This window comes from Fusarium vanettenii, assembly GCF_000151355.1.
Source record: "Fusarium vanettenii 77-13-4 chromosome 5 genomic scaffold NECHAsca_5_chr5_3_0, whole genome shotgun sequence".
Classification (NCBI taxonomy): Eukaryota; Fungi; Ascomycota; class Sordariomycetes; order Hypocreales; family Nectriaceae; genus Fusarium; species Fusarium vanettenii.
The window spans coordinates 1,104,523-1,130,784 of NW_003315878.1; the positions used below are offsets into that span (position 1 = coordinate 1,104,523).

A 26,262-nucleotide genomic window follows, 5' to 3' on the forward strand; every position below is an offset into this window, starting at 1 on the left:
AGTTGATGATAATAGTACATGTACATGAGCTATTCCTGTGCTGGCTGTAGAACCACAGTTGATATGCAGACTCATGGTTAGTCGCAGCAGCACAATGCCGGCTATTGGAAAGACTTGAGCACAATCGTCGCGTCTCGCTCCGGCTTGCCCTCCTCTTTAATCTTCCTTACCCGGACCAACTCGCCGCTGGGGATGTGGATGATGGCGCTCCCGTCACGCTGGTCCGTTACAAGAGCCTCATACTTGTGGCCCTCCAGCCCCGGCTCAAGATTCAGATGGAGAGACATTCGCGAGCCGTAGACGGCGAGATCCATCAGAGATGCCACCTCAGCGTCCTGGAAGATTAGCCTCTTGGTCTGGCCCTTTTTGTTAACGGCATGCGTCCAGATCGATCCGAGCACTCGCACCCTCCGTACAAACTCGTCGGCCGTCCAGTCGCCCCAGTTGATCTGCCCATCAGCCTTTGTGACTTTTGGCGCGTGAACAAGCTTCCTATCTCTAAGATCCTCGGCCTTCCAGTCTACCCTCTGATGAGGCGGCACGTGCACGCCATCCCGCAGACCTTGCACGAGCATCTGGGCTCCGACGGGTGCGAGGAGGCTCGTGAGCTCCTGGACGGTGCAGCCGGGTGGTATTGGGATGCCTGGGCGAGGAGTCTGGGCTAGCACGGTGCCGTGGTCAAAGGCTTTGTCGTCAAGTGTCTGGAGAGAAACTCCGGTGTTGCGATAGCCTCTTAATATGGCATGGTGGATTGGTGCAGGTCCCCGAAGGCTGTATTGAGGTCAATCGCTACGCCTACATCCATGAGATTGGTTTCGACTCACTCTGGGAGTAGAGAAGGATGCACATTGAGGCCCCCATACTTGGCTGATCTCAATATCCGAGGGGGAACGAACAAGCCAAAAGAAACAGCGATGACGAGGTTCGTGGCCTCGGGTAGCTACAGAGCTGCTTTCAGTCTCTTGAACTGTCAAGCTGATAGATGCTTGGGGCAACTCACCTCCCATTTCGTGAATGTTTCACGCTGGTGAATCCTCAGTCCCAAATCCTCTGCTAGTATCTTGCAGGGGACTAGAAGAGTGTCAATATGGGTATGGAGGTTACATAAAGGGGTGTTGATTCACCTTCTCTGAGTGTTTTGAAGCTTCTGCCCATGCGTTTTGGGGGCAGAACCATGACATCTAGGGACTCAATCAGGTCCTTATTCCGGCTATGCTCCTCATATACGGCCTTCAATGATGCACAACTGAAGTCGTCAGAGCCACAGAAGAGAATCCGTAGAGGCTCTGATGACCTAGTCGTTGCATGAGAATAGCATTGCCGCCATGGGAACGATTGTCGGCCGAGCAAGGACCTCGACCTCGTGAGAAGGTGAAACATTATAGCATGTATCTTTCCATGGGACGAAGATATAATGTTTCTCTTCCTGTATCAGTTTTTGGTGGTGAGCGTTGAATTCTTACATGCATCCCTGTCAACAGTCTCGATGGTTTCAGTGAAAGAATGGATCACAATCGCGATTGGTGCAACATCTGCTTATTTGCATCATCCGCCCAAGAAGGCATTGTCCTCATTTAAGTGGCATGAGCTTTATATCACATCAGTACTGTATGTGGAAAATCACGGGCGTCTGTATTATCATTATCCGGGTTTGTTAAAAGCAATTCGTTGTGAATACTGTCAATTGCACGCACACCGAAAGGGTTGCCTTGTGCTCTAGGGTAGCTTCGTCAACGACAAGATTCACCTCAATATTATGACTGCTTATTGGTTTGCATTCATTCAGGACAGGCAGAATAGGGCAAATATAGAATCAGAAAGCGCTCAAGTTTTTGCTTTTAGAGCCGTTCAGTATAGCTCACTCTCCTCTCAAGTAAAGCTTCCCAGTGTCCTAAACGGCCGTGTCCCTCGTCTTCTTCATTGCATCCAGGATCCGCTGCTCGCACTTCTTACATGACCGTATATCAATCGATTCCTTCCGAGACAATATCTTCTTTTGGCACTTTTCCGGCTGATTGTTTATGACATGCTCGCACTTCTCTTCCTGTTGGTCGTAGCGGACGAGGTAGTCACATATGTTGCAGTGGTACTTGATGAAGGTGGTTGTGCACATCTCGAAGTGTTTTGGTTGTCGGAGCTCAATGATGTTGAAAGGTTGAGGCTATTCTTTGAGGAAGCTGGGGATATCAAAAGGTTTGGTATGTTGACCGGAATACTTGGCTACTTATATGTGTGGATTCTCGTTTCTTGAAATGCTGTGGCATTGCTGTGATACATGCTGGTTTAACTCGAGACGTGGTGACTTGAAGCCATAGCCAGTACGATTAACTATCAAGTTTCAAACTTTTCAGTAGGCCAATGGAACAATGGTGCTACACAATCTCCTGTTGTTCGGAGCTGTATATGCACAACCAGATATCCCTATCATGTGTGTCCTCCAAGACTCAATATCGCCCACCGCCATGTGAGGACTGGGTGTGTATACGAGTAAGGCAGGAGGCAAAGACAAGCATACATATGACAGTGCGAGATATGTGGTACTGTCACGGAGCTGAGACTCAACCTGGGCCTGATTCTCTACGAAGAGTTGGGATGATGGGGCGTCAAGGAATGATATGATCATTCAGCATATTAGAATAGATCATCCACAGCCTTGTCGGCATCCTTCTGAATCAACTCAACCATGCCCTGAAATGACATATTAGAACCTGACTTGCGTGGAACGGGCGACCACTGACCTTGGGCATGATGGGCTTGTCATCCTCTCCCTTAACATAACGGAAGGGCATCTCAGTGCTCTCATGCTCATTGAACTTGAGCTCCGGGAAGTCGAGGTAGGGAATCTTGTCAACGGGCACTAAATGGTCACCATGAGCCTCCAAGCATAACATCATGTACTTATGGCGGTGACGAACCCCTGTCTTGCACGACGATGCGAGTCACTCGCACTGCTGTATCTGTTGTCATCTGCTTGGGTCCCAGTCTGCGACCCTCAAAGCCCTTCTTCCTGAGCTCGGATGTTCGGTCTGTGAGTCCATGTTAGGTAATGTATCACCACTGGCAGTGATATTCCCATTGCTACACACCTCGGGGAGGATCATCGCCTGGATAGACGTCAGTCAGTAACAGTCCTGAAGAGATTCTGGATATAAACGTACCCAAGATGCCTCCAAACAAGAATGCGTCAAAAGTATCACCATCCTCGGGAGAGAGATCCTTGGCAGCGGCAGGATCAAGCAGACAGACGCGAGACTTGTTGGCAGCATAGAGCTCCTCAACACCTCGCTGCTCAGCCGTGAAGGCGGGGTTGCTGGCCAGGTCGGCAGGGACCTTGAAGGTGGGAGGCAGACTAGAGAGGATGAAGGAGCCGTGTGTATCCTGCGTCTCTTTGGCAATGGCGAGGTACTCGAGCTCTGACCAGGGGCCGAGCTCTGGGTCGAGATGCTCGACAATAAAAGTCTTGCCCGTGGTGGCCATGGTTTTTCTTTGTCTGCGCTGAGGGGTAGTGGCAAGGGTTACTCGCTTGTGCACGCCGTGATAGTGAATGGGCTAGAAACACAGGAGATGAGCTAAAAGCCTATCTTGACCTGGCTGTTTTATTGATATGAACCTGTAAAAGAGATTTTGGTGGTGCGCTTGGTTGGCCAAGAGAGGGTTTTGGAAAAATTGCTAGCTAGAGGCAATCCAGTGAGAGATCGCCAGTGGAGGCACTGGGCTTGGGTGCCACGAGAAAGTGTGTAAGTGATGCGACTCCGCAAACAGATTTAGCTAGTAGAGAAGATGCATGACAAACAGGAAACAATACGAGTAAAACATGTATATTCATAGTTATTCTCCTCGATGCGAAATACGCACATTACGCTTGTAGAGATCCATGTCGCATCTATCCGCGGATCCATCTTTAATACTCCCTGCAGACAAACGAGGCTGCTATTGAGCACTGATTATCGGTCACAACAGGGCGCCACGCAGTCTATTGAGTATCTTGGCAACAGAAAGAAAGCGTGCTCAGAATTTGCAGTAGCAAGACATCCCTATATCGCAAATCATAGTCTCGTGGCCAACATCAACTCCTCGTACATACACAAATTGGAGGCAATTGTCAGTGGAGATATCCCCACTACAAGAGCCCCTGGACGTCTCCTTTCCCGGAAGAATCGGTGCCAGAACTGGCGCCAAGCCACAGAGCCGAGCCCCAAGCCTCCTCCTCAGCCGCCACTAAAGCGGAAGCTTTCTTGCTTGGTTGCAGCGCATTCGGGGCTCAATGGCCCCGTAGGTCCCGCGTCCCAAGGTAGTTTCGCAGTTGTTGTCAGGCGAGGCAGGAGGTCTAATCTGTAATCCGGGGTCTCGACCGGCCACCTCTCCCTTTAACCCTTTCAAGATCCCATCGTTTCAACTGTGCCAGGCCAGTTCGTCGACCAACTCTTGGCTGGCATCGGTCTTTCATCTCTCTTCTTATTCTCTTCTATTTCTTTTCCTTTCCCCAGTACAAGACGCAAACGCGCTCGCTCCTTGATTCTGCGTCTCCTTAACAGCTCCCGCGGCGTATCCCGTCCGCAACTTCATCATGGCCTTCCTATCGATACCCTCCCCGAGGCGATGGGCAGCCCTCCTTTCCCTCTCTCTCGGGCCAATCCTGGGCGCAGCAGACGCAACATCCAATTCAGCGGCAGATTATTATGTCCGCGACCTGCCTGGACTCCCTAAGGATGGCCCCAATATCAAGATGCATGCTGGGTAAGTTGGCACGTGTCTCCGTCTCGTCCGCTCCTGCTGACGCGTTCATCCTCATCGCAGTCATATCGAAGTTACCCCCGAGAGTCACGGAAATCTGTTCTTCTGGCACTTCGAGAACCAGCACATCGCTGACAAGCAACGAACCGTCATCTGGATCAACGGCGGACCAGGATGCAGCTCCGAAGATGGTGCCATGATGGAGATTGGCCCCTATCGGCTCAAGGATAAGGAGAACCTCTACTACAACAATGGCTCCTGGGGCGAGTTTGCCAACCTCTTGTTCGTCGATAACCCTGTGGGCACTGGATATAGCTTGGTCGACACGAATGCCTACGTGAAAGAACTTGACGAGATGGCCGACCAGTTTATCCAATTCCTTGAGAAGTGGTTCGCCCTCTTCCCCCAGTATGATCGCGATGATGTGAGTACCCCTTGGCCCTACTGAAATGATGAGTTGCTAACATATCGCAGATCTACATCGCTGGCGAGTCCTATGCTGGACAGCACATCCCCTACATCGCCAAAGCCATCCTCGATCGCAACAAGAAGAATCCTAGCAAGGCCTGGAACCTCCAGGGATTATTGATCGGAAATGGCTGGATCTCACCTGTGGACCAGTATCCCGCCTATATCTCATTCGCTCACGAAAAGGGGATCATCGAAAAGGGCTCCGATAACGACAAGAAGCTGCAATCTGCCCTGCGAGGTTGCGAACGAGTCATTGCTTCCAGCCCTGGCCGTGTCGACTATGGTGAATGCGAGGAAATCTTGAAGAACATCCTCGAGTTGACCCGAGATGGCAACAAGTGCATCAACATGTACGATGTGCGGCTCACTGACACCTACCCCAGCTGTGGCATGAACTGGCCCCCGGATCTGGAGTACCTGACTCCTTATCTCGGAAGAAAGGACGTCGTTGACGCTTTGCATGTCACCTCAATGAAGTCAACTGGATGGAAAGAGTGCAGTGGTGCTGTGGGTGGTGCCTTTACTGCCAGGAACTCGAAGCCTGCTGTTGAACTCCTGCCAGATCTTCTCAAGGAAGTCCCAGTCCTCCTTTTCTCTGGAGCTGAAGACTTTATCTGCAACCATCTTGGTACCGAGGAACTTATCAGCAAGCTGGAATGGAATGGTGGCAAGGGTTTTGAGGTGACCCCTGGAAACTGGGCTCCTCGTCGGGACTGGACCTTTGAGGGCGAGACTGCCGGTTTCTGGCAGGAGGCTCGAAACTTGACCTACGTTCTGATCTACAACTCGTCTCACATGGTCCCCTTCGACCTTCCCCGCCGCAGCCGGGACATGCTGGATCGCTTCATGGGTGTTGACATCAGCAACATTGGAGGCGACCCGACTGATAGCCGCATTGACGGTGAGAAGGGCCCTGAGACCACCGTGGGTGGCGCCTCCAACAAGACTCAGTCTGCTGCCCAGGATCATCAGAAGCAGTTGGACGAGGCGAAGTGGGCGGCTTACCAGAAGTCTGGCGAGGTTGTTCTTGTCATTGTCATCATCGCTGCCATCGCATGGGGCTATTTCGTCTGGCGCGAGCGTCGCAAGGGAGCCGCATACCATGCCCTTGCCAACCACGACAACAACAGCCATTCAAATGGCTTCCGGGCCAAGTCACAGCCAGGTGATCTGGAGTCGGCTGCTTTCGACGAGAGCGAGCTAGACGATCTTCACGGGTCAACGCCGGCCACCGCCACCAGCGCCAGGTTTCCTGTGAACCGTAATGATACTCGGGAGAAGTTTGTGACTAAGTATGCTGAGCCTAGTTCATAAAACGGAACGCATACTGGGTTTGGGCAGCAACATGGTCCAACATTCATTTAGCTGGCGTCGTGGTCTTTTGCATACTGAGAGGTCGGTATAGGAGTAAGGCGTTTTTTGTATACATAGGAAGGGAAGGGAAGTAGTTGAAGTAGAAACCAAATCATATTTTTGTTGTAATCATCTAGATGGGCCGAGCTACGCCGTGAACGCCATTTCTAAAATCTAGAGCGCTCCGTAGAAAACCAGCCTTTGCCTCCTGTCCTGGCTGCTTTTGTGATGCAGCCTTTGTTTGCCCTATCCCAGGTTCCCAAGAGAATCCAATCCGTGCCGTGATCAAATCTGTCAATACGCCTGCAGTGCCGCGCCGTCGTGGTAGTTCATGAAAAGAGTCTGAAGTTTACAATTGCACATCGTTGTTGAGCAGCCGGACCTCCTCGCCGGGTTTGAAGGGCGGCAGGCCGATGTAAGGGCACCCGTCGCATCGGAAAGCATCGCCGAGCGAGCAGTTGCCGCATGAGCCAACCTTGCCCTGGACGGTAAAGTCGATCTCGGCAAGGTCGTCGGTGGCCAACTTGACGCTCTCGAGCTTCTTGTCGGCCTCGGCACGCTTCTCAGCGTCCTCCTTGACAAGACGCTCGGCCAGGCCGCAGCTGCAGTCCTTGCAAGCGCGACGGCGCTTACCGGCCTTGGGCTGACACTCGACAGCTGATGGAAGGTCAGTAAGATGTGACATGTATATTGAGAAAGAATTGACATACGAATATTAATGGGGCGCAAAAGATCTTCCTCTGTCATGAGGGTATCCTCGTCGATGAGGTCATCGTCGTCAAGGTCGTCGCTAAGATCGATGAAGCCGACACCGGCGGGGACCACGGGGACAACGGGCTTGACCTCGACAGGCTTCTTCTTCTTAAAATTGAGGGGAACGGAACCATCCGCAAGAGGAGCGGGCTGGTTCTTCTTCTTAAGACCAAACTTCAAGGTGACGGCTCCCTCGTTGTCGCCATAGTCGGGCTTCTCGAAACCTCCCCGCGAAGCCACCAAACCGGCCAGCACCGCTTCCTTAGACAGAGTGGACTCTTCCAGGCTGTTTCCATCCTGCGACTGCAGACGACCGTTGGGCTTGAGGGCTTCCGCGACAGGGCCAAGAACGGCGCGGTTCATCAGAGCCAGGGACTCGCCCAGCATGAACGAGGCGTCGGCGAGGATCAGGACTCTGTCGTAGGTGGAGGACGGCAGCTTGACCAGTCCCGCAGAGAGACGGTCAAGCATCTGAAGATCGGTAACGGAGCGATCATAGTCGGCGAGGACAGACGAGAGGGCGGAAGAGTGGGAGGCAAGAGTGGGAGGAGCCAGAAGCAGCGTCCGCTTGGGTGGCGAGACAGACTTTGAGACGGGCATGACGAAATCGTCGCTCGGATCGATCATGAGGGTTGCGGGCGCCATTGCAAAAGAGAGGGACTGGAAGATCTGATGAGGACAAGATGAAGACAACGAGGAGGAAGAGAAGGGGAGGGGACAGGGCGCTGGATTTGTATTGGAGTCGGTACAAGCCCTGACGACTTTTAGCCCAGGGCGTTGGTGTGAACCGGATTAGTCAATCGAAGCAGTAGCCGCGTGTGGCCCGCCGTAGATGGACTGTGCACTTTGCCCTGGCAGAAGCGGGTGATACAGTGCGGATGTGTCCCCGAATGAACGGTACTACATCGATATCAAGAGTTGCGGGGTTCACTTCTGCTTTTCCACGGACGACGAACGGAAGCCCATGATATCGATAAGGCCTCCCCCCCCTTGTTCCGACTGCGGAGGTGCGGAGCCAGCCACAAATCGACCCTGCAGGCCGTGCTTGGTCGGAAGCTATATCCGTACTACGGACGGAGCGCAGAGATAATCATGACGGGTTGCTGACTAGACCTAATTCCTCAATTGCGTCCTCAAGAATATGCGGGATGCACTGTGTGTGTGGCTGCGAAACAACCTTAATCCCAGGCCCGTCCGGCCCAGACCTCACCTCCCCTTTCAGTTCACCTTCTCCCCCGGAGATACAGGAACTCGCAATTCTCGCTTATGTAGAAATCGCCTGCTAAACCGTATGACCCGGCTCTTGCAAACCCTTTGACTCCCGACCGTGCTCTGTCCTATGCCACCACTCGTGATTGCGCTGACATATCGTCCTTGGTAATCGGAAAAGATGGGGGGGAGGGAGTGTGTTCCAAGCTAGTCAACCGATGTCGGACCAATCCCGACGACGACGTTTTGTCTTCGGCACTTTTCTGACCCAACAAGGGGATAAGTTGCCGATCTTTGTGATCTCGTGAGCGGATTCATGCTCCGTGGCACCGATCACCCTAATTTTCCGTGCTAGACACACACATGCTGCAGGCTGTGGTGGGGAAGAGAGGAGGGCCCGATTTCCGGGGTCGAGCATGCCGGGTTCTTTCAACACGTGCTTAGCAATCGCTTGTGCTCGTGAGGTTCGCCGCCGAGCAAGCACTGCTGGGTTAATATGAGAACTATTACTGAAGCTGACCTTTGCTACCGGTGCTTGCCCCTTTGTTCTAGAACTTGACGTCTTGACCTACGCCGTTTAGTAGCGTCTCTTCGCGTATAAACTACTCATACTTGCTCTCTAACAGCGGGACGGACCGCAAACCACTTACTCTTAGTCTTCTAATATTTTATTTATATTTCTTTTATTTCTTATTTCTTAGATATTTATTTAATCTCTAGAGCTATCTTCTTTAATATCTCGTATCTTTATACTCGTAGCTGTTTGCTAACTTGTTTTATCGCAGAGTTCCCTTCCCTTAGACTAGTATCATCATAAGGCTTCACTACCTTAGGATGAGCAGTGATCGCAACTGCCCGCTACCGGGACGGTCACTGCGTCTTGCATCTATAGAATCTTCTCGTAGAAAAACACACGCCTGTTTGTTTTGAAAAACATATTCGCCTGAGGCAGCGGCGCCGCGTACCTTCCTTCTTTTCTTCGATCGCGTCGTGCGTTGTGCATCTTAGTTGTGAACCCCAACGCACCTTCCTCAACTTCATCTCTCTGCGTTAGGCATAAGGCATCACACCTTGTGCTTAAGGCATCTTTGAGATAAAACAGAGGTTCTTTCCTTCTCCTTCTTCACGCAAAGACACCTCCAATCTTTGCCGCGACCTCAACGAGCTCGCCAATAACGCCGGCACACACCGATACGCAAGGTACGATCTCTATATTCTCCTTCTTCTCTTATTCTCTCTTGCCGAGCTTGCGCGAGTTTGTCGCGGTCCCTCGCGACCTCTCGCGGTTCTCTTATCCTGCACTTCTCGAGCTCGCGATCCCGCGTGCGGTTCTCCTCGTCCCGATCTCCGCCATCACAGGCACACCAAGTTCCAGGCTTGATAGAGTGGCATCTAAAGAGCATATCTCAGGCTCTTCTCCTCCTCCTTCTCTTTGTTTCTCTTTTCCTTCTTTTCGTAATTCTTTATTTTAGTCTCATTACACGCAAGATCGGGACGGTCGCGCCGCCCACCTTCCTCAAATCTTTCTTTTTTTTCTCACTTCCAGGCTTGTTCAACGCCCGTCTCATACTAACAAACGCTCATAGCGACTTACCTTCGTTTCCGACACTCCCTTTCATCATGGCTGACTGGGGTCAAACCGATCAGGGGGGTTCGTCCCAGTGGAACACTGGAGGTCAGGACGATTGGGGCACTGGAAAGCAGGAGTCGTGAGTTTCTTCTCGTGGGGACGAAAGAAGGATCTTTCGCCTCGTCTAACCCTCTTAGCAACAACTTTGGCAATGATGGCGGTTTCGACAACGGCGGCTTTGCCAATGGTGATGGATTTGACAACGGTGGCTTTGAGAACGGCGATGGTGCCGAGAATGGCCATGCCGACAATGACAAGTGTTTCGGCTGCGGCGAGACTGGGTATGACACTTCAAGAACCAAGTCTCTTGTTTCTCACATACTGACACTTCCAGTCACCGTCGTGCCGATTGCCCCAACCCTCAGGAGATGGCCTGCCGCTACTGCAAGCAGCCTGGTCACATGGTCAAGGATTGCCCTGACAAGCCTCCCATGGTCTGTGAGAACTGTGGCGAAGATGGTTTGTTTCACAATGCCCCAGGGCGTGGACTTCACTCACATCTGTACAGGCCACATGCGCAAGAACTGCGAGAACGCTCGCAAGATCAACCGCGACCACATTGCTGATGTCTCTCTCGATGAGGCCTTGAACAAGATCAAGCAGGCCGTTGCTGAGAGAGACGTTGACGACGCCAAGGAGGGCGTTCAGGAGTACATCAAGGCGTCCAACGGAGAGGCCACTTACCGAGATGTCCAGACCGCTCTCATTGAGAAAGACATCAGTCTCTGGCTGATTGCTTCCGAGAAGCCCCTTCTTCAGGTCTTCGCCAACATGGACCTCCAGGGAAACATGGGCAAGAAGTACACGGTCTCCTACCGCTTCACCGAGAAGGCGGACCGCCCTCGTGAGGTTGAGGGTTGGCCCAAGGATCGTGACGAACTCCTTGCTCGCCTCGACGATGCTGGAGAGGTCGTCGACAAGGGTATCCCCATGTGCAGCAACTGCAGAGAGCTTGGTCATATCGCCAAGTACTGTACCCAGGAGAAGGCGGAGCGCACCGATGCTCCCAAGATTTCCTGCTACAACTGCGGTGGAGACGGACATCGTGTTCGTGACTGTGAGTACTGGAATCTAGTCAACTGTCATTCTGCTAACATCTTCGGCAGGCCCTGAGCCTCGCGTTGACAAGTTTGCGTGCAAGAACTGCGGGTGAGTTGCAGCTCCGGACGTTCAACCTACTTCAATGACTGACATGCATTTAGCCAATCTGGTCACAAGGCTTCTGATTGTGAGGAGCCCCCCAACCCGGCCAATGTCGAGTGCCGCAAGTGCAATGAAGGTGTGTTAGCCAGCTCTGCTCTTGTCGACCTGAACTAATCCTTGTAGTCGGTCACTTTGCCAAGGATTGTCCCCAGGGTGGTGGTCGTGCGTGCCGCAACTGTGGTGAGGAGGGCCATATGGCCAAGGAGTGCGACAAGCCTCGTGACATGTCCAGCGTCACTTGCCGCAACTGCGACAAGCCGGGCCACTACAGCAGAGAGTGTCCCGAGCCCAAGGACTGTGAGTGCCTTGAATGGACAGCTTCTACCAGCGGTGCTAACTAAGTTCTAGGGAGCAAGGTTCAGTGCTCGAACTGCCAGCAGATGGGCCACACAAAGGTCCGTTGCAAGGAACCTCCCGTTGACGAGATGGACGGAGGCAACTTCGGTGATGCCGACAACGACGGTGGTTGGGGTAACACTGGCGACCACACTGGCGACCAGACAGGCGGCGATCACAAGATCGCCGATGATGGCTGGACAGTTGCTCCAGCTGCCTCGACTGCTGACGCTGCAGTCTGGTAAATCCAGTCCCTCGGGAACAAAAGTTCGGACATGATCCGATCTCACGCGTTTCGGGAGTTGCACTCTACATCGAAAGGGCACCTGGGGATGTGTATGTAATGGGGCGATTTCGTCCAACATGGACGATGAGAGATAAAAAAAGTAGGTGGCCAGAATAGTAACTGAGTGCAATCAAATCTCAATTCAATGAGGACTTTTAATTGTCGTGACAGGGCTACAGATTGTAGTCTAGTGCAGAGTGAACTAACGTAGTCAAGAGTAACACGCGATTGGTCCTTGGTGGCCATGAACATGATCGTCCGACCCGCACCCCGCATCATCAACTGAGGGTCCGAGGTTTGATTTCATTGAGAGCTGGATCATGAGTCTAGGCCATCTCATTTCAGGTCTGAATATCTAAGTTGAGGCTGTTGCAACACCAAGATCTTTGTCTGACTGATCTTGACAAGGTGGCATCAATCACAATGGCCAACCCTCGTGTCATTGTCTACCACTACTCGTACTCGCCATTTGCCAGACGGCTGATTTGGTATCTGACCCTACGTGGCATACCGTACAGCCAATGTGTAAGTTGGAGTTTGAGCTTATACCACCTGCCTTGTCTGCGTACGCATTGGTACTGACAGTGAGATAGATTCAACCTCCCTTGATGCCCCGGCCGGACGTATCCCGCCTGGGCATCTCATACCGTCGTATCCCAATTCTCGCCGTCGGCCGCGATGTCTATCTCGACACGCGGCTACAAATGCGCAAGCTCGAGGCCATGTTTCCTAAGCTGCCTCGCCTCGGCGCCACGAGCCCCGACCAAATCGCTGTTGAGCGTCTACTATCAACCCTCACCAACGACACGGACATCCTAGCCACAGCTCTACCGCTCCTCCCCCAGGACCTACCTCTCCTCAAGGACCCGGCGTACTACCGCGACAGAGGCGACTTTCTCGGCACTGAACTCAACGGCAGCGGCATGGATGCTAAGAAGCCAGAGGCGCTCGTCGAGTTGGCCAGCGACATCGGCTTCCTGGAGAATGCTCTCCTTGCAGATGGACGCGACTGGATCTCGGGGACCGAGAAGCCGAGCCTGGCCGACATTGAGGCCATCTGGCCGTTCCACTGGATAACAGGCATCCAAGGCGCTCTGCCAGAGGACAGATTCTCCCCCTCCGTGTATCCACGTGTATACGCCTGGATCCGACGGTTCCAAAGCGCCGTGTCGGCGGCCAAGAAGCGAGTGGGTGCCCCCGTGACTCTCTCCGGCGAGGAGGCAGCCAGCGAAATTCGGGCCGGGTCGTTCTGCGAGCCCGAGAAAGATGTTGAGGCCAGTGACGCGGTCGTTCTCGCGCAGAGCCTGAGAAAGGGCGTGGCGGTGATGGTTTGGCCGACTGACACGGGGTCATCGGGCCGTGACGAGGGGACTCTTGTGAGCATTGACGCAGACGAGGTCGTATACGAGACTGGAGGTGTTGAGGGCTTTGTGAGAGTTCATGCGCCGAGGCACAGGTTTAGGGTAGAGGGTGTCAAGGAGGCCAAGCTGTGAGGGGAGTGTCTGCTAACAAATTGCTGCCGTATTGTTGGGATCGCGAACTTGAGTTCTTTAGATCGACAGGCTTTTCAAGCCGCGGGTGTTCCTGTGATTCATATCCCAGCTTTTTGGGGTAAATTATAGTACACGTGTTGTGTTAGCAGTGAGCTCATGAGTCATAAATTGCGTTTTGTTCTCCCTTGTCGACGATCGAAGCTTTTCAATATGGTTGGGAATCCCCTCACTTACAAGCAGACGAGCACCTGACACACAGCTAAACTCGCCTGTTGACTCATAGACAACTTTCCCAGACGTGTAGCACCGAAAACAACGGTACTTCAGGCTACCTCGACCAGAAGTCTCGTTAAATAACACGATGCATAGCATTCGGAGGCATTCAGGTAGTCTTTTACTGTCGTGGTCTAGGGTGGCCGTATCGCAAATGTGCAACATCAACAACCCATCTCGACCAGCCCCACGGTCGCGGGTCTCGGCCGGATCTGCAACAGGTACCAAAGCCTCTCAGGAGAGACGAGGGGAAGATGGACGCCCTGATCCTGTTTGGCCGTTGAATGCTATTCATGGAAAAGCGATACGTCAGAAACACAGCAGGATTACTACATGGGGACGTGCAATACTACCAAGCACCAAGGCACCTTAGACACACACACACACACAAGGGAAGGGACCGTTCAATACTTGGCATCAGCCGGAAACAACTTGACCAAGTGTCCCATCCGAGACGGAGTTGGACATCGAATCTCGATCATGTGCCGTCGGGATCTCGATCATCCTCCAATATCCGATCCGACTGTGATACAGGCTCCCAGGGCGGGCACGATTCCTTGGACACAAGCGCCGAGGAGCCAGTTCCGTCTTCTGAATCCGGGCTCTTTTGCCCGGTCACCAGGCGTACAGTAGTTGGACGTCCAATGTTGAATGTTGTAGGTGTCAACAACTTGTGTTGATATGCAGTCGAACGTGAAACGCCATCCGTAGCTCGGCCGAGTTGACATCACGTCATGGTCTCAATTAGAGTTCAGAGAGACTGGAGGCGGCTCTGCTCTAGGTTTAAAGGCGTATCAAATGGACACACGGCTCTCAAGCAATGCTCGACGACACTCGCACGAACAGACGCCTTATTCCCCTCAGCCGTGTCAGCTGCCATCGCTAAACGCGAGATTCGAGGCTTGATGAGACATGTCGCCATGAATTTTTTTTTTTTTTTGGCGATAGAACCATGCGTCATAGCCAAGGGAGGCGGGTCTTCCATCACGTTCGTGTGGGGCATGGAAAGGATAGAACCATAAGCCTCCAGATTGCCAATGCGGGACAATGTCTGTGTGTTTGTTGAGCCTCGAAAAATCGTGTCCGTCTCAACTGAGGCGTGTAATCAGCACCATCTCCCCCCATGCTTTGGCCCCTGAGAGTTCGTGTTCACGCCATCAGTTAGTTAGTTCATGTCGCGGCTGGGGACGGAACGCTTGGGGGAAAGAAAAGCTTGGAAGTGGACGCTTAGAAATGCGAGCCAAGGGGCACGGCTTGCACGGAGATGCAAGCCGGCCGAGCCAGCCAACCTGGTTCTGGGATGGACGCAGGACAAAACTGGACCGTAACGGGTGGGACATTCCTCAGACGGTCAAAAGCTTGTGACAATGGACGAGGAGAGAGGAGACAGACGGACGGCAAGACAGGGAGAGAGAGAGATGTCTTGTCCGTCTCGTCCGTCTCTAGTACGTCCGTGTTTCTGAGCTGACGTCATGGGCCAGTCATATTGCGCTTGAACGCCTGCAGGTATCAGCACAGTGTTGGACCCAAGCGCGTCCTGGCCTCAAAACGAGACACTGTGTGCTCAACGACATTTGCAAGTCCTCGCGTTTCGTTTCGTTTCTGGCCTCTCTTTGGCTGGGTGGGATCAAGGTCCCCCTCCCACCAGTTCCGGAGCCATCTGTGAAATCTCCCCGAAATCTTCAGGGTGAGATGGGATACCATCCGAGATTAGTTGCTGCTCACGCTCTGATCTCCTTCTTTTTGTAGAGGTTGCTAAACAGATCTGGCGTCTGTCGCCGCTGTGAGGCGAGGCGACTCGAGTCTCTCTCAAACGCGCGCGTACACGCGATCTTTGTCCGTGACCTGGGCGGGAAATGGCCAGATTGGGGTGACGCTGACGAGGATCCGATATGGTCCAGGGGGGATGAGTTAGCGCGCCGCCTCGATTTGTAACCTGCAAAGACTTGGACCAGTCAAGACCGAGCACCGCAGAGAAGGCGACGGGGAAGGATTCGAAGTTTTGCTGTCAAGCTGGCCACTAGCAGAGTGGTCATTTTACTTGGTGCAAGTGTTGTTCTCCTGTCTCCTGTACCGCATCTCGGCGGTCCCCCGGACCGGAAGAGCAGACATGGGGTTGACAAGTCGGTCAAGAGGTCGTGTCGGAGAAAGGGGCTTGCAGCAATCAAGAGCTTCTAAATCTGCTGGGTTGTGAATGAATGCGTGGTTGTTTGTTTGTGCGGGCGTGCGTGAGTGTGTGTGTGGTAGAGTTCAGGGGGGTGTTGCAGCAACGTCGATCTTTCGACAGCGCCTCAACTCGGTGGATGCCGGCAAGGACCGTGAAAGGAAACGAGGCATTGAAGGGTCGCCCGATTATTAAGAATCGTCAAGTGGTTGAGGCAGACGAAGAGGTTAGAACGAGTTGTGGTGATGTGAGTTTGTGTGGAGAGAGGAAACGTGACATTTGATCCATCTCGCCTTCTGGAGCCGAAACCACGGACGGAGAGGCAAGGGACGGAAGGATTCGAGGTCACGAGCTTTTGGAAAATTGCTGCAAATTGGAACGCGGAACACGAAGGGTTTCGATGCAGTCAACCGCGCTCGAGCTCGCTCTGAAAGGCCCTGAAACAATAGTTCCCTGAAAACGGTCCTTGGTGTTGTCGTTGTCGCTGGTGGTGGTGGTGATGTTGCTGGCTGTCGTGAACAATCATCCATGATTTTGACAAGGCATGGCCTTCCTTGGACTCCTGCGTCATCGCGACGTGCGCCAGGCCAATTGGGCCGAGGGGGTGTTGCTCCGACTGTCGAGACCCGCTTTTCTCTTGCATCCTGCTGGACACTGGCTCTGCAATTGCTTGAATTGGGGTGTGGAGCAAGCAAAATGCTAGTGGCTCATGTACCCGCACAGTGTCAATATGGTGCATTGCTAGGGATTCCGACTTGTAGATAGCATTGTGCTTGCTTTGTTTGAGCCAGTATCAAATTCGGCACGATTGTTGTTGACATTTAATTCAGAAGACGGATATAAACAGACTCGACGTGAGCAATATCTCTCAAGGCCAGATACGTGCCATAATTAGAATCCTTAATAATCATCGATGCGTGGGGTGTTTTCATGACATGGCGATCGTCCCTATTTCCTCTGGCACTTCTGTCCCCGTCCAGGCTCCCCTCCTTGAAACGGCTGAACCTAATTGGTTCCCCCGACATTCACAGAGGGGAAAGAATCGGACGACTCAACCTGCAACACAGTACGCACAGTACACTCCATATTGAGTGGCCAGTGGGTTTTGTCAGCCGCCCTAGCGCGTCGCCCTCTCAGGCTCTTCCATTTTTTTTTCGCCCCCTCCCCCCCCCCAGGTCCCGGCCGCGCCCACCCCCAAGCAGGCCTTTCCAGGAGCCCAGCGCCGCCGCCTTCTTTTTCTGCGCCTTCTTTTCCTCGCTGCCCACAAACGTCATCTCTGACGTCTTTTCCCAACCTGATCCTTTCACAATCCTCGTCCATCGACGCAATCCCGCAAACAACGCCGCGCCGCTTTGTCGTTCTTCGTTCGAGACGGGACGCTCCCTGAGTCCTCGCCAGGCACGAGCCGCAACTCCACTGCAGAACAGAAACGCTGTCGTAGTTGAGCATCTATTTTTCCGTATCTACTCTTTTTTTGCCCGTCCCTAATATTCTTTCCCACCCGTTGCACGCCCAGACGTGCGCGCGCGCCTCGTCTCGCCTCGCCTACCAACCTACTTTTGCACGATTCCATTGCACACTCCCACCTCTCCTCCTTGGACGACTTTGACGCCGAGTGTCGAGTACGCATATATCCCATCTTCGACAAGATATTTGCCTTTTAGCAAGCGCCGCCCTGGACCCAACAACTCGTCCCAACTGGCTTGAACAATCGAGAAGCTCCAAGAGGCTTATGCGGTGCGCTGTACGTGCGCTTTTGACTGTCCACGACAACTGCAACTCCTCCCCCAGTCCAGCTCCTGGACTACTTTGCCCTATAGTATCTTTACGGTCATAGACCGGCTGTCGCGCTGCTTTTCTACCTACTGTCGCCTCTGACCTCATTTGACTTTTTCGTCTTCCTCCATCCTCCTCTCCTACCACCCACCCCACTCGTCAAGTTCGATCAACCTTGCCGCCTGCCCCAGCTATAATACATCATCGTCATGGGGACTTCAACAACTGATGCCTCTGTTGGAGGCGAGTCGAAGTCCCCAAAACAATCTAACAACTCTCCCCCGCGACCAGGTAAGTCTTCGGACATCTCGTACCCATACTACCTATCCTTTGTGTCGCATTCGCAGCAGTCACAGAAGTGGCATTCCATACTTTTACCTCCATCACTGCCAACTACTCGAATGACGTATCATCGTCATCGCTCCCCGACCTCCCTCACCATCCTCACTTTCGTCCACTTCTGTCCACCTTCGTCATTGCCTCTCTCCTTCCTCTCCCATCCCTAGTCATTGCTTCCACCATCGTTCCCCTTGGTAGTTGTCTGTACCCCTTGCTCACTCTTGCCGTCGCAGTAGATCCCTCGACCGACGCGAAGGCAACCGATCCTCCCGTGAAAGCAGAGGCTGCGTCCAATGCCGAACCAGCCAAACCACTTGCGCCTCCTCCTCGACCCGGTCAACAACAAAGCAACAACACTCCCGACTACTTCGCTGCCCAAGTCGGCGGATCTCTCAGTCTGGAGCCCAATCCATTCGAGCAGTCCTTCGGGGGCGCTCCTGAGACTCCAGGTGGAACCAAACTCCCCTCTGTCGCTGCATTGACGTCACCATCTTCTCTCCTGCCCGGAAGCAACGCAACACCATTTAATTGGGGAGGAGGATCGTTGCGGACTGGACCTTTGAGTCCGGCGATGCTTTCTGGCCCGGCCAGTGATTATTTCGGCGATACTCACCACCTCCGAGGTGGCTTTCCCACCCCCAACGAGTCTTCTCTGAGGACTGGCCTGACGCCTGGCGGGAGCGGTTCTATGTTCCCTGCCCCCAGCCCTAACTCTCAAGCCCTTTTTGCGCAGCTCGCCAGTGGCGGAGCTACGCCCAGCACACTCGATTTCCATCGAACTGCTATCAGCGCCGCTGCCAAGCGTGAGCAACCCAACGGTCCTCCACCACGATCACAGAACCAACCCCAGCCCCCACCTCCACCACAGCAACCTCCTTCTGTCACCTCGCAACCCCAAGATATGCCCAACGGTGCTGCCGTTGTCAAACCTGAGGCGAAGCCCGCGTCGGGCCCTTTTGACCCGCACGATAACGACGCGGCGAATGGTCTGTTTATGCTGGCCCACGGTAGGAACGGTGCTCAGAACGCGAACCAATTCGCTCCCACTTCTGGCGCTCCTGGCCACGCCCATCCCGCGCCTGTCGCGCCACAGAATATGAACACGTCTCCACAGATGTCGAGCGTCAATGGTGGCTCTGTCGGGTCTGGTCGTGGTGTTAGCGAGGGTAGCATCGCGTCTGATGAGAGCGAGCAAGCTAGACCTAACACGCGAGGCAAGGGCAAGAGAAACCCGCCTCCTACTAATGGGCGACGAAAGGCGGAGGAACCTCCAGCCAGGCCACCCACCAACAAGAAGACCAAGACCAACAACGCCGCCGCTATGAATGGCAGCATGGACTATTCTGATGATGAAGCCAACATGAAGCACGAGGAGGGTGGCTCCAAGTCCAAGATGACAGATGAAGAGAAGCGAAAGAACTTTCTCGAGCGTAATCGGTATGGATCTCTATCCCTCTGATGGCAGTTTCGAGATTGATTACTAACCTTTGAAATAGTGTTGCTGCCCTCAAGTGTCGCCAAAGGAAAAAGCAATGGCTGGCCAACCTGCAGACTAAGGTTGAGATGTTCAGCACTGAGAACGATGCCTTGACGGCGCAGATCAACCAGCTTCGAGATGAGGTTGTCAACCTGAAGACGCTGCTCCTTGCCCACAAAGACTGTCCAGTCACTCAGCAGCAGGGACTTTCAGGTAGCTACATCGCGCATATGGAGCCATTCCCTCAGCAGATGAACCCGTACGGCATGGCAGCGCCCATGCCGAACCAACAGGTGATGGCCGGCCAGGGCGTGCAGCGTCGCTTCTCATAGAGATGCGACTGGAATTTCGGACCATGAAGCTGAGCCGAATCAACTGGAGTCTACACCGGACTCGACGATACGACCCTTATTTGAATGGACCAGGAAGGATGTGGATACCTCGCGCACACAGGCAGGGGTAATGGATGGTTTAACATACACATTATACAGAGGGCTGGAGGGGTTGCCGTTCCGAGAGCCTGCTGGCTCACATCTTCGTTTCACCTCTTTGGACTGTACAACATTTGACGAGCGAGAACAACCAGACGGGGACCGGTATCTGGTATGTGCTCGGTTAGTGAACAAACTGTTGGAGACGAGTTCACAATCTTCTTGTAAGGGGGTACCTGTGGTCTCTCGTGCACCTAGGTGACTGGTGGGGAGACCTTGGGCCCTCACAACTCTTTTAACCTGTAAGTATTCTGGCAAGGCACACGGAACGAGCACATCAAAAAGGTGTTTGGCCAGGCGGACTTTGCCTGGGGGGCGTTATGAGGAAATTGGGTCTTGGTGGACGACCACACTTGGTGTTTGGACTCGGCATTTTTGCAAGTAGCGCTAGGTAACAAAAGCTACTAGGTTCGATGAATGATAGCTGCGATATGAAAGATAACAAGTATTATTGATAACTGAGGTGCCTCTTGCGATGTGATGTGAGTTGTCTTGGTGGTGAAGGGTGTGGACGAGTGTAGCGAAGCTGTAAATGTAGAACATCTGTGAGATGACGAGCTGCAGTTAACTCAAGACCAATCTTTTGTAACTGTGACGATGTATTGACTTGGGTCTGGACTGACGTGCTGGTTAGACTGTTTCTGTATACCTAGGCCATGGAAACAGAGGCCCATTGTTGATATGAGCATCCATAGACATCCATCCATAGAGGTTCGTCAATTAAAAAGGTGGCGGTCGGTGAAGAGGAATTGGGTACCTACCTCCTCTGGGTCGGCACAGAGGTGGGGCGGTAGCTGACAGCCCTAAATAGGCTTAGCGCGGAATCTGACTGAGTAAATGATTCCCTCATGTAAACAAGACGATGCGCCCCATCTATCACCACCAACGTCAACGTCGCGAGCCGGAAACACGCATCAACGAAGCCGCAGCCCGACCGAGTCATCGCGAATTGCGTCCAGGAGCATTTTCTGCACGTTTTACAGACTTTATCACCTCGACCGGCACGTGCATCGCGACGCGACGCGCCTGTTCAAGCCTGCGCGACCGATTCGGCCGGCACAGACTCTCCACCCGGCACTAAACAGTCTTGACCTACCTTGTCTTGCCGTGACGGCCTCGCCATCACCACCCGAAGGTGACCTCGCAGCGCAACAGACGGTCCCGAATGCGCCACTCATGACGACCCTGGTGACGACTCGGCGGCCGCTTCAACTTATTAGCATGAGCAATCAGCCCCAACGACGGACGAGCAAGCGCCTCGCTGGTAGGTGGATGGATGACGACGACGCGCGGGGTGCAACGCGCGCTGACCTTTTCACAGCAACCGCCGACTACGAACGCGACGATGACTTTCAGTTTGTACGCAAGTCCAAGAGGGTCAAGACGGAGAAGGCAGAGGAGCCCGAGCCGGTCAAGAAGGCGGGGAGGGGCCGCACCACAGCTAAACAACGCGCCGCCACCAAGGCCGCAACCACCAACGGGACCATTGTCGAGGAGGAGACGAGTGTGAAGGAGACGGCGCCCAAGGAGAAAGTAGTAAAGGAAACCACCACGGCAGCCAAGCCCGCGACGAGGAAATCTACGAGACGAAAACTGAGCGTGGACGCGTCTGTCGAAGAGCCACCGCTCAAGGTTCCTAAGAGGCAGACCAGGAGGAGCGCGCGGGTATCGGGGGAGAAGCTTGAGGAAGAGCCTCCGCAGGCAAAAGAAGCTCCTCCTCAGACGAATGGCGCATCTCAGAAGCGCGCTCGCCGGCCAAAATCGCCTCGCCGTCCGCCTCCGGACTGGGACAAGTCCCCCGAGCCTCGCGCAGCGCCTGTTGAGTCAGCGAAAATCGCCCTCCCGATGAGCGACACGCCCGTCATCAACAGGAACAAGGAGATGCGAAAGAAGGGGGGCAACTCCAACAGGCGGAGCAGTCTAGGCATGCGAGGGCGGAGGGCTAGTTCACTGATCGAGAGTGGTCAGACAGCGATCCCGCACCGGGAAGTCAACACGGCGGATTTCTACAAGCATATCGAGGCAGAAGGCTTGACAGAACCTCGGCGGATGAAGCAGCTGTTGACTTGGTGTGGTGAACGCTCTCTGGCACCCAAGCCTCCTCACGGAACGCCAAACTCGAATGCTATTCTGGGCGGTGAGTGACATTGTTGTGTACTTTTCAAGATCAAGATTGCTGACTTTAAACAGCCCGTGCAATTCAGGACCAGCTTCTCAAAGATTTCGCGTCTCGATCAGAGTTCTCAGACTGGTTCAGCAGAGATGACGACGTGCCAAAGGCCCCTGTTGTCCTGAAGCCCAATCCCAAAAACATGGAGCTGGACGAGAAATTGGCTCAGCTTGAGATCAACATTAAGAGGTATGTGCAAAGCAAGATGTAAGCTCAAGTCCCATATTCTAACCATGATCAGATTACAAGAAGAAAAGAAGGCCTGGCAAGCAATAAGAAAACCACCACCTGAACAACCACCTCTCTTTGAAGAAGAAGAAACTGGCCCTATCGTCCTCCCAGACTTTGACCTTCTAGACCCAGAAGAAGGCAAGATCAGGGGTCTATTAGCAGACGAAACAGCATCATTCAACGCTATCCGATCACAGACCGAGTCACGGTTACGAACTATTCAGTCGTCACTCGAATTCCAGGTCGATCACCTCGCCGACAACGTCCATAAGCTCGAGCAGCGGGTCCTGGTCGCAGGAAAGGAGGCGGACAAGGTCCTCAGCATCAGCGCACTGCGTCTACGCCAACGGGAAGAGAGGGAAAAGGCCAGCGCGGGGACTAGGGATATGCCCATGATGGAGGTTCTGAGAAGCCTAGGCAACATTCTACCTGAAGGGGGAGGATGAAAGGGGGAATCTCTAACTTGTGCAAATGAAGGCCTTTGACGTTTGACGGTTCCTCTTTTTCACCCCCTCTGTTCTTCAGCGCATGATATTAATGACGATATGAGATGATGCGTCTTTTCTTTTACCCTCTTCACCTTTGTTCTACGGAACTTGGCGTGTATGGACAAGCTGGATATGGCTTCTTGGGATGGACATGGCGGTGGTTTTGTTGTTTCTCGGTCTGGCCGTGTTTGTTTGTTTTTTTCCTTTTCATTCTGGGTTGAACCTGGGAGTTGGGCATCGTATGGAGTTTTTCAAACCTCCTTGGGAGAAGGAGGAGAGGGGTTTTATATGTGTGACCTTGCGATATGCAGGCACAGATCGTGACTTTAGATGTTCAGCGAAACCAACGAAAATCAGATTCCACATTCGCGTGGTTTTTTTTTTTTGTTTACTTTTATTTTTAAGTATCTCGTATACGTTCTTTGTCAAATTCTTGACTTTGGTTCTAGGCTTCGAGTTATACAATGATAGTTTAACTTGTACATAATAGTAGTCTTCAACCTCTATCTTCCCACACTGTTCCTTTTCCTTTCGTTCTTGAACCTCAGACGTCCAGGGGAGGCATGAATCCCATACCACCACCCTCACCACCATCAACACTCCTGTTCCTCACGTGATGCCTCAACATTGCGAGGATCTCACTATCCTTCCACCGCGCGGGGACGGGTCTGTACGCTGGCTTGAAGTTGCCGACAGTCTGCGCCCACTCGCCCGTGGGAGGGTGGCGCGTGACCTCGTCAGCCGAGGGCTTGGCATCCTCGGAAGATGGGTTTGTGGAGGAGAGCTCCTCCTTTTGCGTGGCCCAGTAGTAAATGTCCCAGTCGTTCTCATCGAGGAGGAGGTCGTATTGGTCGAGGAGCTTGGGGGGCAGTGTGGGGAGGTGCTTGGATGCGAATGTTGAGAGGAGGAGGTCGGACTCGAGGGTTCCGCGCTTGCGGGACTGATCTTTATATTCTGTCAGCTTCAATCATTATTATCTTGGTGGATGGGGGAAACATACAGACGAGACGAGCTCGCTTGGTAGCATCGTCCTCTCCTACTCTCCGCAGAGGTTCAATCTTGAACTTTGCGCCCTGCAATTCTCCAACTCCAAGTTCCGAAGCCTGGCTAGCATCGTCTGCCCGTCGAGCGGTCGTCATCGAGAGAGGACGCATAAGAACGAAGCGGCGACCCGCAGTGGCGACGGCCGGTCGCATGGTGCGCGAGACGAGGGACGCTGCCATGGCAAAGATGGCAGCAACGAGTGAAGAATTCGAAGAGAGAGAGGCCGTGTGCGATTGAAGATGCGCGCAATTGAAGGTGGTGAGAGACAAATCGATGGGCGGAGAGATACGGAAGTGGGTTTTCTGTTTCTTGGAGTCGTTGACGTCGAATATTCGGGCCCAGAGCCGAGGCCGAAGAATTGCACGCCCGAGATTGGTAAGTCAGACACAAAGCCGGAGCGGGTGGGTCCGGGGTATCAACCGACGGACCCGGCAGATCTTGGGATGCATGATAAGTTGTACTTCATGAGGAATTGCAATATTTACAGACATGACTCCATTTATTCGTAACCGTATTTTCTTCTTCTTTTGTACTCATGGAGAGGGTATATCATCTCGAACCACCCCCCAAGTCTAACATCTAAGCTGAAGGCTCAGCCGTTCTGTCAGGCAGCTCGACAGTCTTGTCCTCGGCCTTCTTCTCAGCCTTGCCCTTCTTCTCCTCCTTCTTCTTCTCCTCCTTGGGCTTGGGGTTCGGGTTTCCGGCCCACTGCAGTTTCCGCGGCTTCATAAAGGCATCCAGCACCTCGTCCGTCACCTCCTTTCTCCGCTCCTGGAACTGCGCCACGTAAGGCTGCAGAGCCTCGATCGCTAGCTTCTTCAGCTCGCCCGTCAGGAGGGCGCCGCTCTTGTAGTCGTTGTAGATCTTCTCGAGCTTCTCGTCGTCGTCCTCAAAGTAGGTGAGGTAGATGTACGCCACATCGACATCGGGGTTTCCTCCCTTCTCGCGGTGCTCCTCAAGAGTCTCACGGCCACCGCTGAAGGCATAGCGGTTGATCTTGTTCTACATGGAATGTAAGTCTATATAATTAGTTAATTAAATCATCAAACGCACCTTGATCTGCTTAGCAGTATCCGTCATGAAAATAGCCGAGTTGGGGTTCGAAGAAGACATCTTGCCACCCGCACCCTGCAGCGCCGTGAGGAACTTGGAGTGAATCAGGGCAGGCTTTGGCGAAGGGTTCTTCATGCGGTGCGAGTTGTCTCGAAGGAGGCGGAAGTAGGGATCCTGGTCGATGCCCATGGGAATGAGGCACTGGATCTTGCCGAGCTGCTTTGTTCGGACGGGAGAAGGGTCGTCGGTCCAGATCTCGGGGTACGAGGTTGCGAAAGCAGCCACGCACTGCACCGATGGGAAGAAGATCTTGCCAATGTTGGTGCTTTAAAGAGTTAGTAGTCTACAATTTAGTAATGAGGACAATCTACCTACCTCTCGTTGAAGCCAAAGGCTCCTCGGACCTGGTTAAAGGTGACCAGCTTGGAAAACTCCCAGGCGTTCATGAGGAAGTGATGACTCAAATACTTGAGATCACTGTACACAAACGTCTTCTTTACATCGAAACCCAGAGCGATAATGTCGCGCGCATTCTCCATGCCGTACGCCAGCGTCTCCTCAAACGTCAGGTTGTCCTTGAACAGGGCCTTTTCGTCGTCCGTCAACATGAAGACCAGGGGCACGTCAAAGACCTCCTGCAGCCATCTTGTGAACTCGAGGGGGATCGTGTGGCCCAGGTGGAGGCTGCCGGTGCTGGGTCCGCGGCCCGTGTACAGGAAGAAGGGCTCGCCGTGCTCGTACTTTGTGAGGATCTTGTCAAAGTCGCGATGGCTGAAGAAGAGGCCGCGTCGGAGCCAGCGGTGCGGCTTCCTGCCCGTCACTCTCTCGAACCGCTCGAGGAGTTCCTGGTTGATGATTGAAGTGTTCCATTTCCTGATTAATTGTTAGATCAACAGAACAAAAAAAGTCGATGAAGTCTGGTACGATTTTCGGGCTGAACTCACTTGCAGATGGCGTCGTAGTTGATGGCAGCGACTTCACCATTCTCGCCCTGCGCACCCTCGACAGACCAGGGGTTGATATCCTGGTCTTGAACGACCGTCTTGGGGGGGTTCTCTTCAGCCATTCTTTCTGTCTTTTTCTTTGCTTCTGCTTGACTCGAGTCAATCTTTCTTTTGAACAGACCAAGTATCGCGGGGTCGTTCCTGGGTGTGGAGGGGCACAGCACCTTCCCTCCTTGAGTCAGAGCTGGTAGTCGGCGCGCCAATTGAATTGATTGTTTGAGTTAGCTAAGCAGGGCTCCAGCCACACTCGACCTATCACAGCCACTCTCCAATTGACCAAAGAG

At 53.3% G+C, this 26,262-nt stretch overlaps 9 protein-coding genes across 9 annotated transcripts; 4 read left to right on the forward strand and 5 right to left on the reverse strand.

Moving 5' to 3' along the window:
- Positions 1 to 101: 101 nt before the first annotated feature.
- Positions 102 to 1,380, reverse strand: NECHADRAFT_41740 (uncharacterized protein; the record flags this gene model as incomplete). Its single annotated transcript, XM_003051178.1, has 4 exons — positions 102 to 771; positions 825 to 940; positions 1,001 to 1,071; positions 1,125 to 1,380. 4 exons carry the CDS (start codon positions 1,378 to 1,380, stop codon positions 102 to 104), a joined length of 1,113 nt encoding a protein of 370 aa, XP_003051224.1.
- A 1,251-nt stretch (positions 1,381 to 2,631) lies between these two features.
- On the reverse strand, positions 2,632 to 3,477 carry NECHADRAFT_93658 (uncharacterized protein; the record flags this gene model as incomplete). Its single annotated transcript, XM_003051179.1, has 5 exons — positions 2,632 to 2,688; positions 2,739 to 2,857; positions 2,916 to 3,026; positions 3,087 to 3,104; positions 3,159 to 3,477. 5 exons carry the CDS (start codon positions 3,475 to 3,477, stop codon positions 2,632 to 2,634), a joined length of 624 nt encoding a protein of 207 aa, XP_003051225.1.
- A 900-nt stretch (positions 3,478 to 4,377) lies between these two features.
- On the forward strand, positions 4,378 to 6,685 carry NECHADRAFT_69476 (uncharacterized protein). The gene is made up of 3 exons (XM_003050792.1): positions 4,378 to 4,737; positions 4,798 to 5,158; positions 5,209 to 6,685. Exons 1-3 carry the CDS (start codon positions 4,568 to 4,570, stop codon positions 6,517 to 6,519), a joined length of 1,842 nt encoding a protein of 613 aa, XP_003050838.1. The 5' UTR covers positions 4,378 to 4,567; the 3' UTR covers positions 6,520 to 6,685.
- Positions 6,686 to 6,907: 222 nt separating this feature from the next.
- On the reverse strand, positions 6,908 to 7,911 carry NECHADRAFT_40847 (uncharacterized protein; the record flags this gene model as incomplete). Its single annotated transcript, XM_003051180.1, has 2 exons — positions 6,908 to 7,215; positions 7,269 to 7,911. The coding sequence occupies 2 exons, from the start codon at positions 7,909 to 7,911 to the stop codon at positions 6,908 to 6,910; spliced, it is 951 nt and encodes a 316-aa protein (XP_003051226.1).
- A 4,487-nt stretch (positions 7,912 to 12,398) lies between these two features.
- On the forward strand, positions 12,399 to 13,468 carry NECHADRAFT_40488 (uncharacterized protein; the record flags this gene model as incomplete). The annotated part of the gene is made up of 2 exons (XM_003050793.1): positions 12,399 to 12,500; positions 12,569 to 13,468. 2 exons carry the CDS (start codon positions 12,399 to 12,401, stop codon positions 13,466 to 13,468), a joined length of 1,002 nt encoding a protein of 333 aa, XP_003050839.1.
- Positions 13,469 to 17,890: 4,422 nt separating this feature from the next.
- Positions 17,891 to 20,442, forward strand: NECHADRAFT_69482 (uncharacterized protein; the record flags this gene model as incomplete). Its single annotated transcript, XM_003050794.1, has 3 exons — positions 17,891 to 17,972; positions 18,254 to 19,457; positions 19,517 to 20,442. 3 exons carry the CDS (start codon positions 17,891 to 17,893, stop codon positions 19,827 to 19,829), a joined length of 1,599 nt encoding a protein of 532 aa, XP_003050840.1. The 3' UTR covers positions 19,830 to 20,442.
- Positions 20,443 to 21,164: 722 nt separating this feature from the next.
- On the forward strand, positions 21,165 to 23,267 carry NECHADRAFT_61231 (uncharacterized protein; the record flags this gene model as incomplete). The annotated part of the gene is made up of 3 exons (XM_003050795.1): positions 21,165 to 22,125; positions 22,179 to 22,347; positions 22,400 to 23,267. The coding sequence occupies 3 exons, from the start codon at positions 21,165 to 21,167 to the stop codon at positions 22,833 to 22,835; spliced, it is 1,566 nt and encodes a 521-aa protein (XP_003050841.1). The 3' UTR covers positions 22,836 to 23,267.
- Positions 23,268 to 23,427: 160 nt separating this feature from the next.
- NECHADRAFT_8505 (uncharacterized protein) lies at positions 23,428 to 23,998 on the reverse strand (the record flags this gene model as incomplete). The annotated part of the gene is made up of 2 exons (XM_003051181.1): positions 23,428 to 23,822; positions 23,878 to 23,998. Coding segments are annotated over 2 exons (516 nt in total), but the record flags the coding sequence as incomplete, so codon positions are not given.
- Positions 23,999 to 24,500: 502 nt separating this feature from the next.
- Positions 24,501 to 26,040, reverse strand: NECHADRAFT_80500 (uncharacterized protein; the record flags this gene model as incomplete). The annotated part of the gene is made up of 4 exons (XM_003051182.1): positions 24,501 to 24,923; positions 24,975 to 25,299; positions 25,350 to 25,847; positions 25,919 to 26,040. 4 exons carry the CDS (start codon positions 26,038 to 26,040, stop codon positions 24,501 to 24,503), a joined length of 1,368 nt encoding a protein of 455 aa, XP_003051228.1.
- Positions 26,041 to 26,262: the final 222 nt, after the last annotated feature.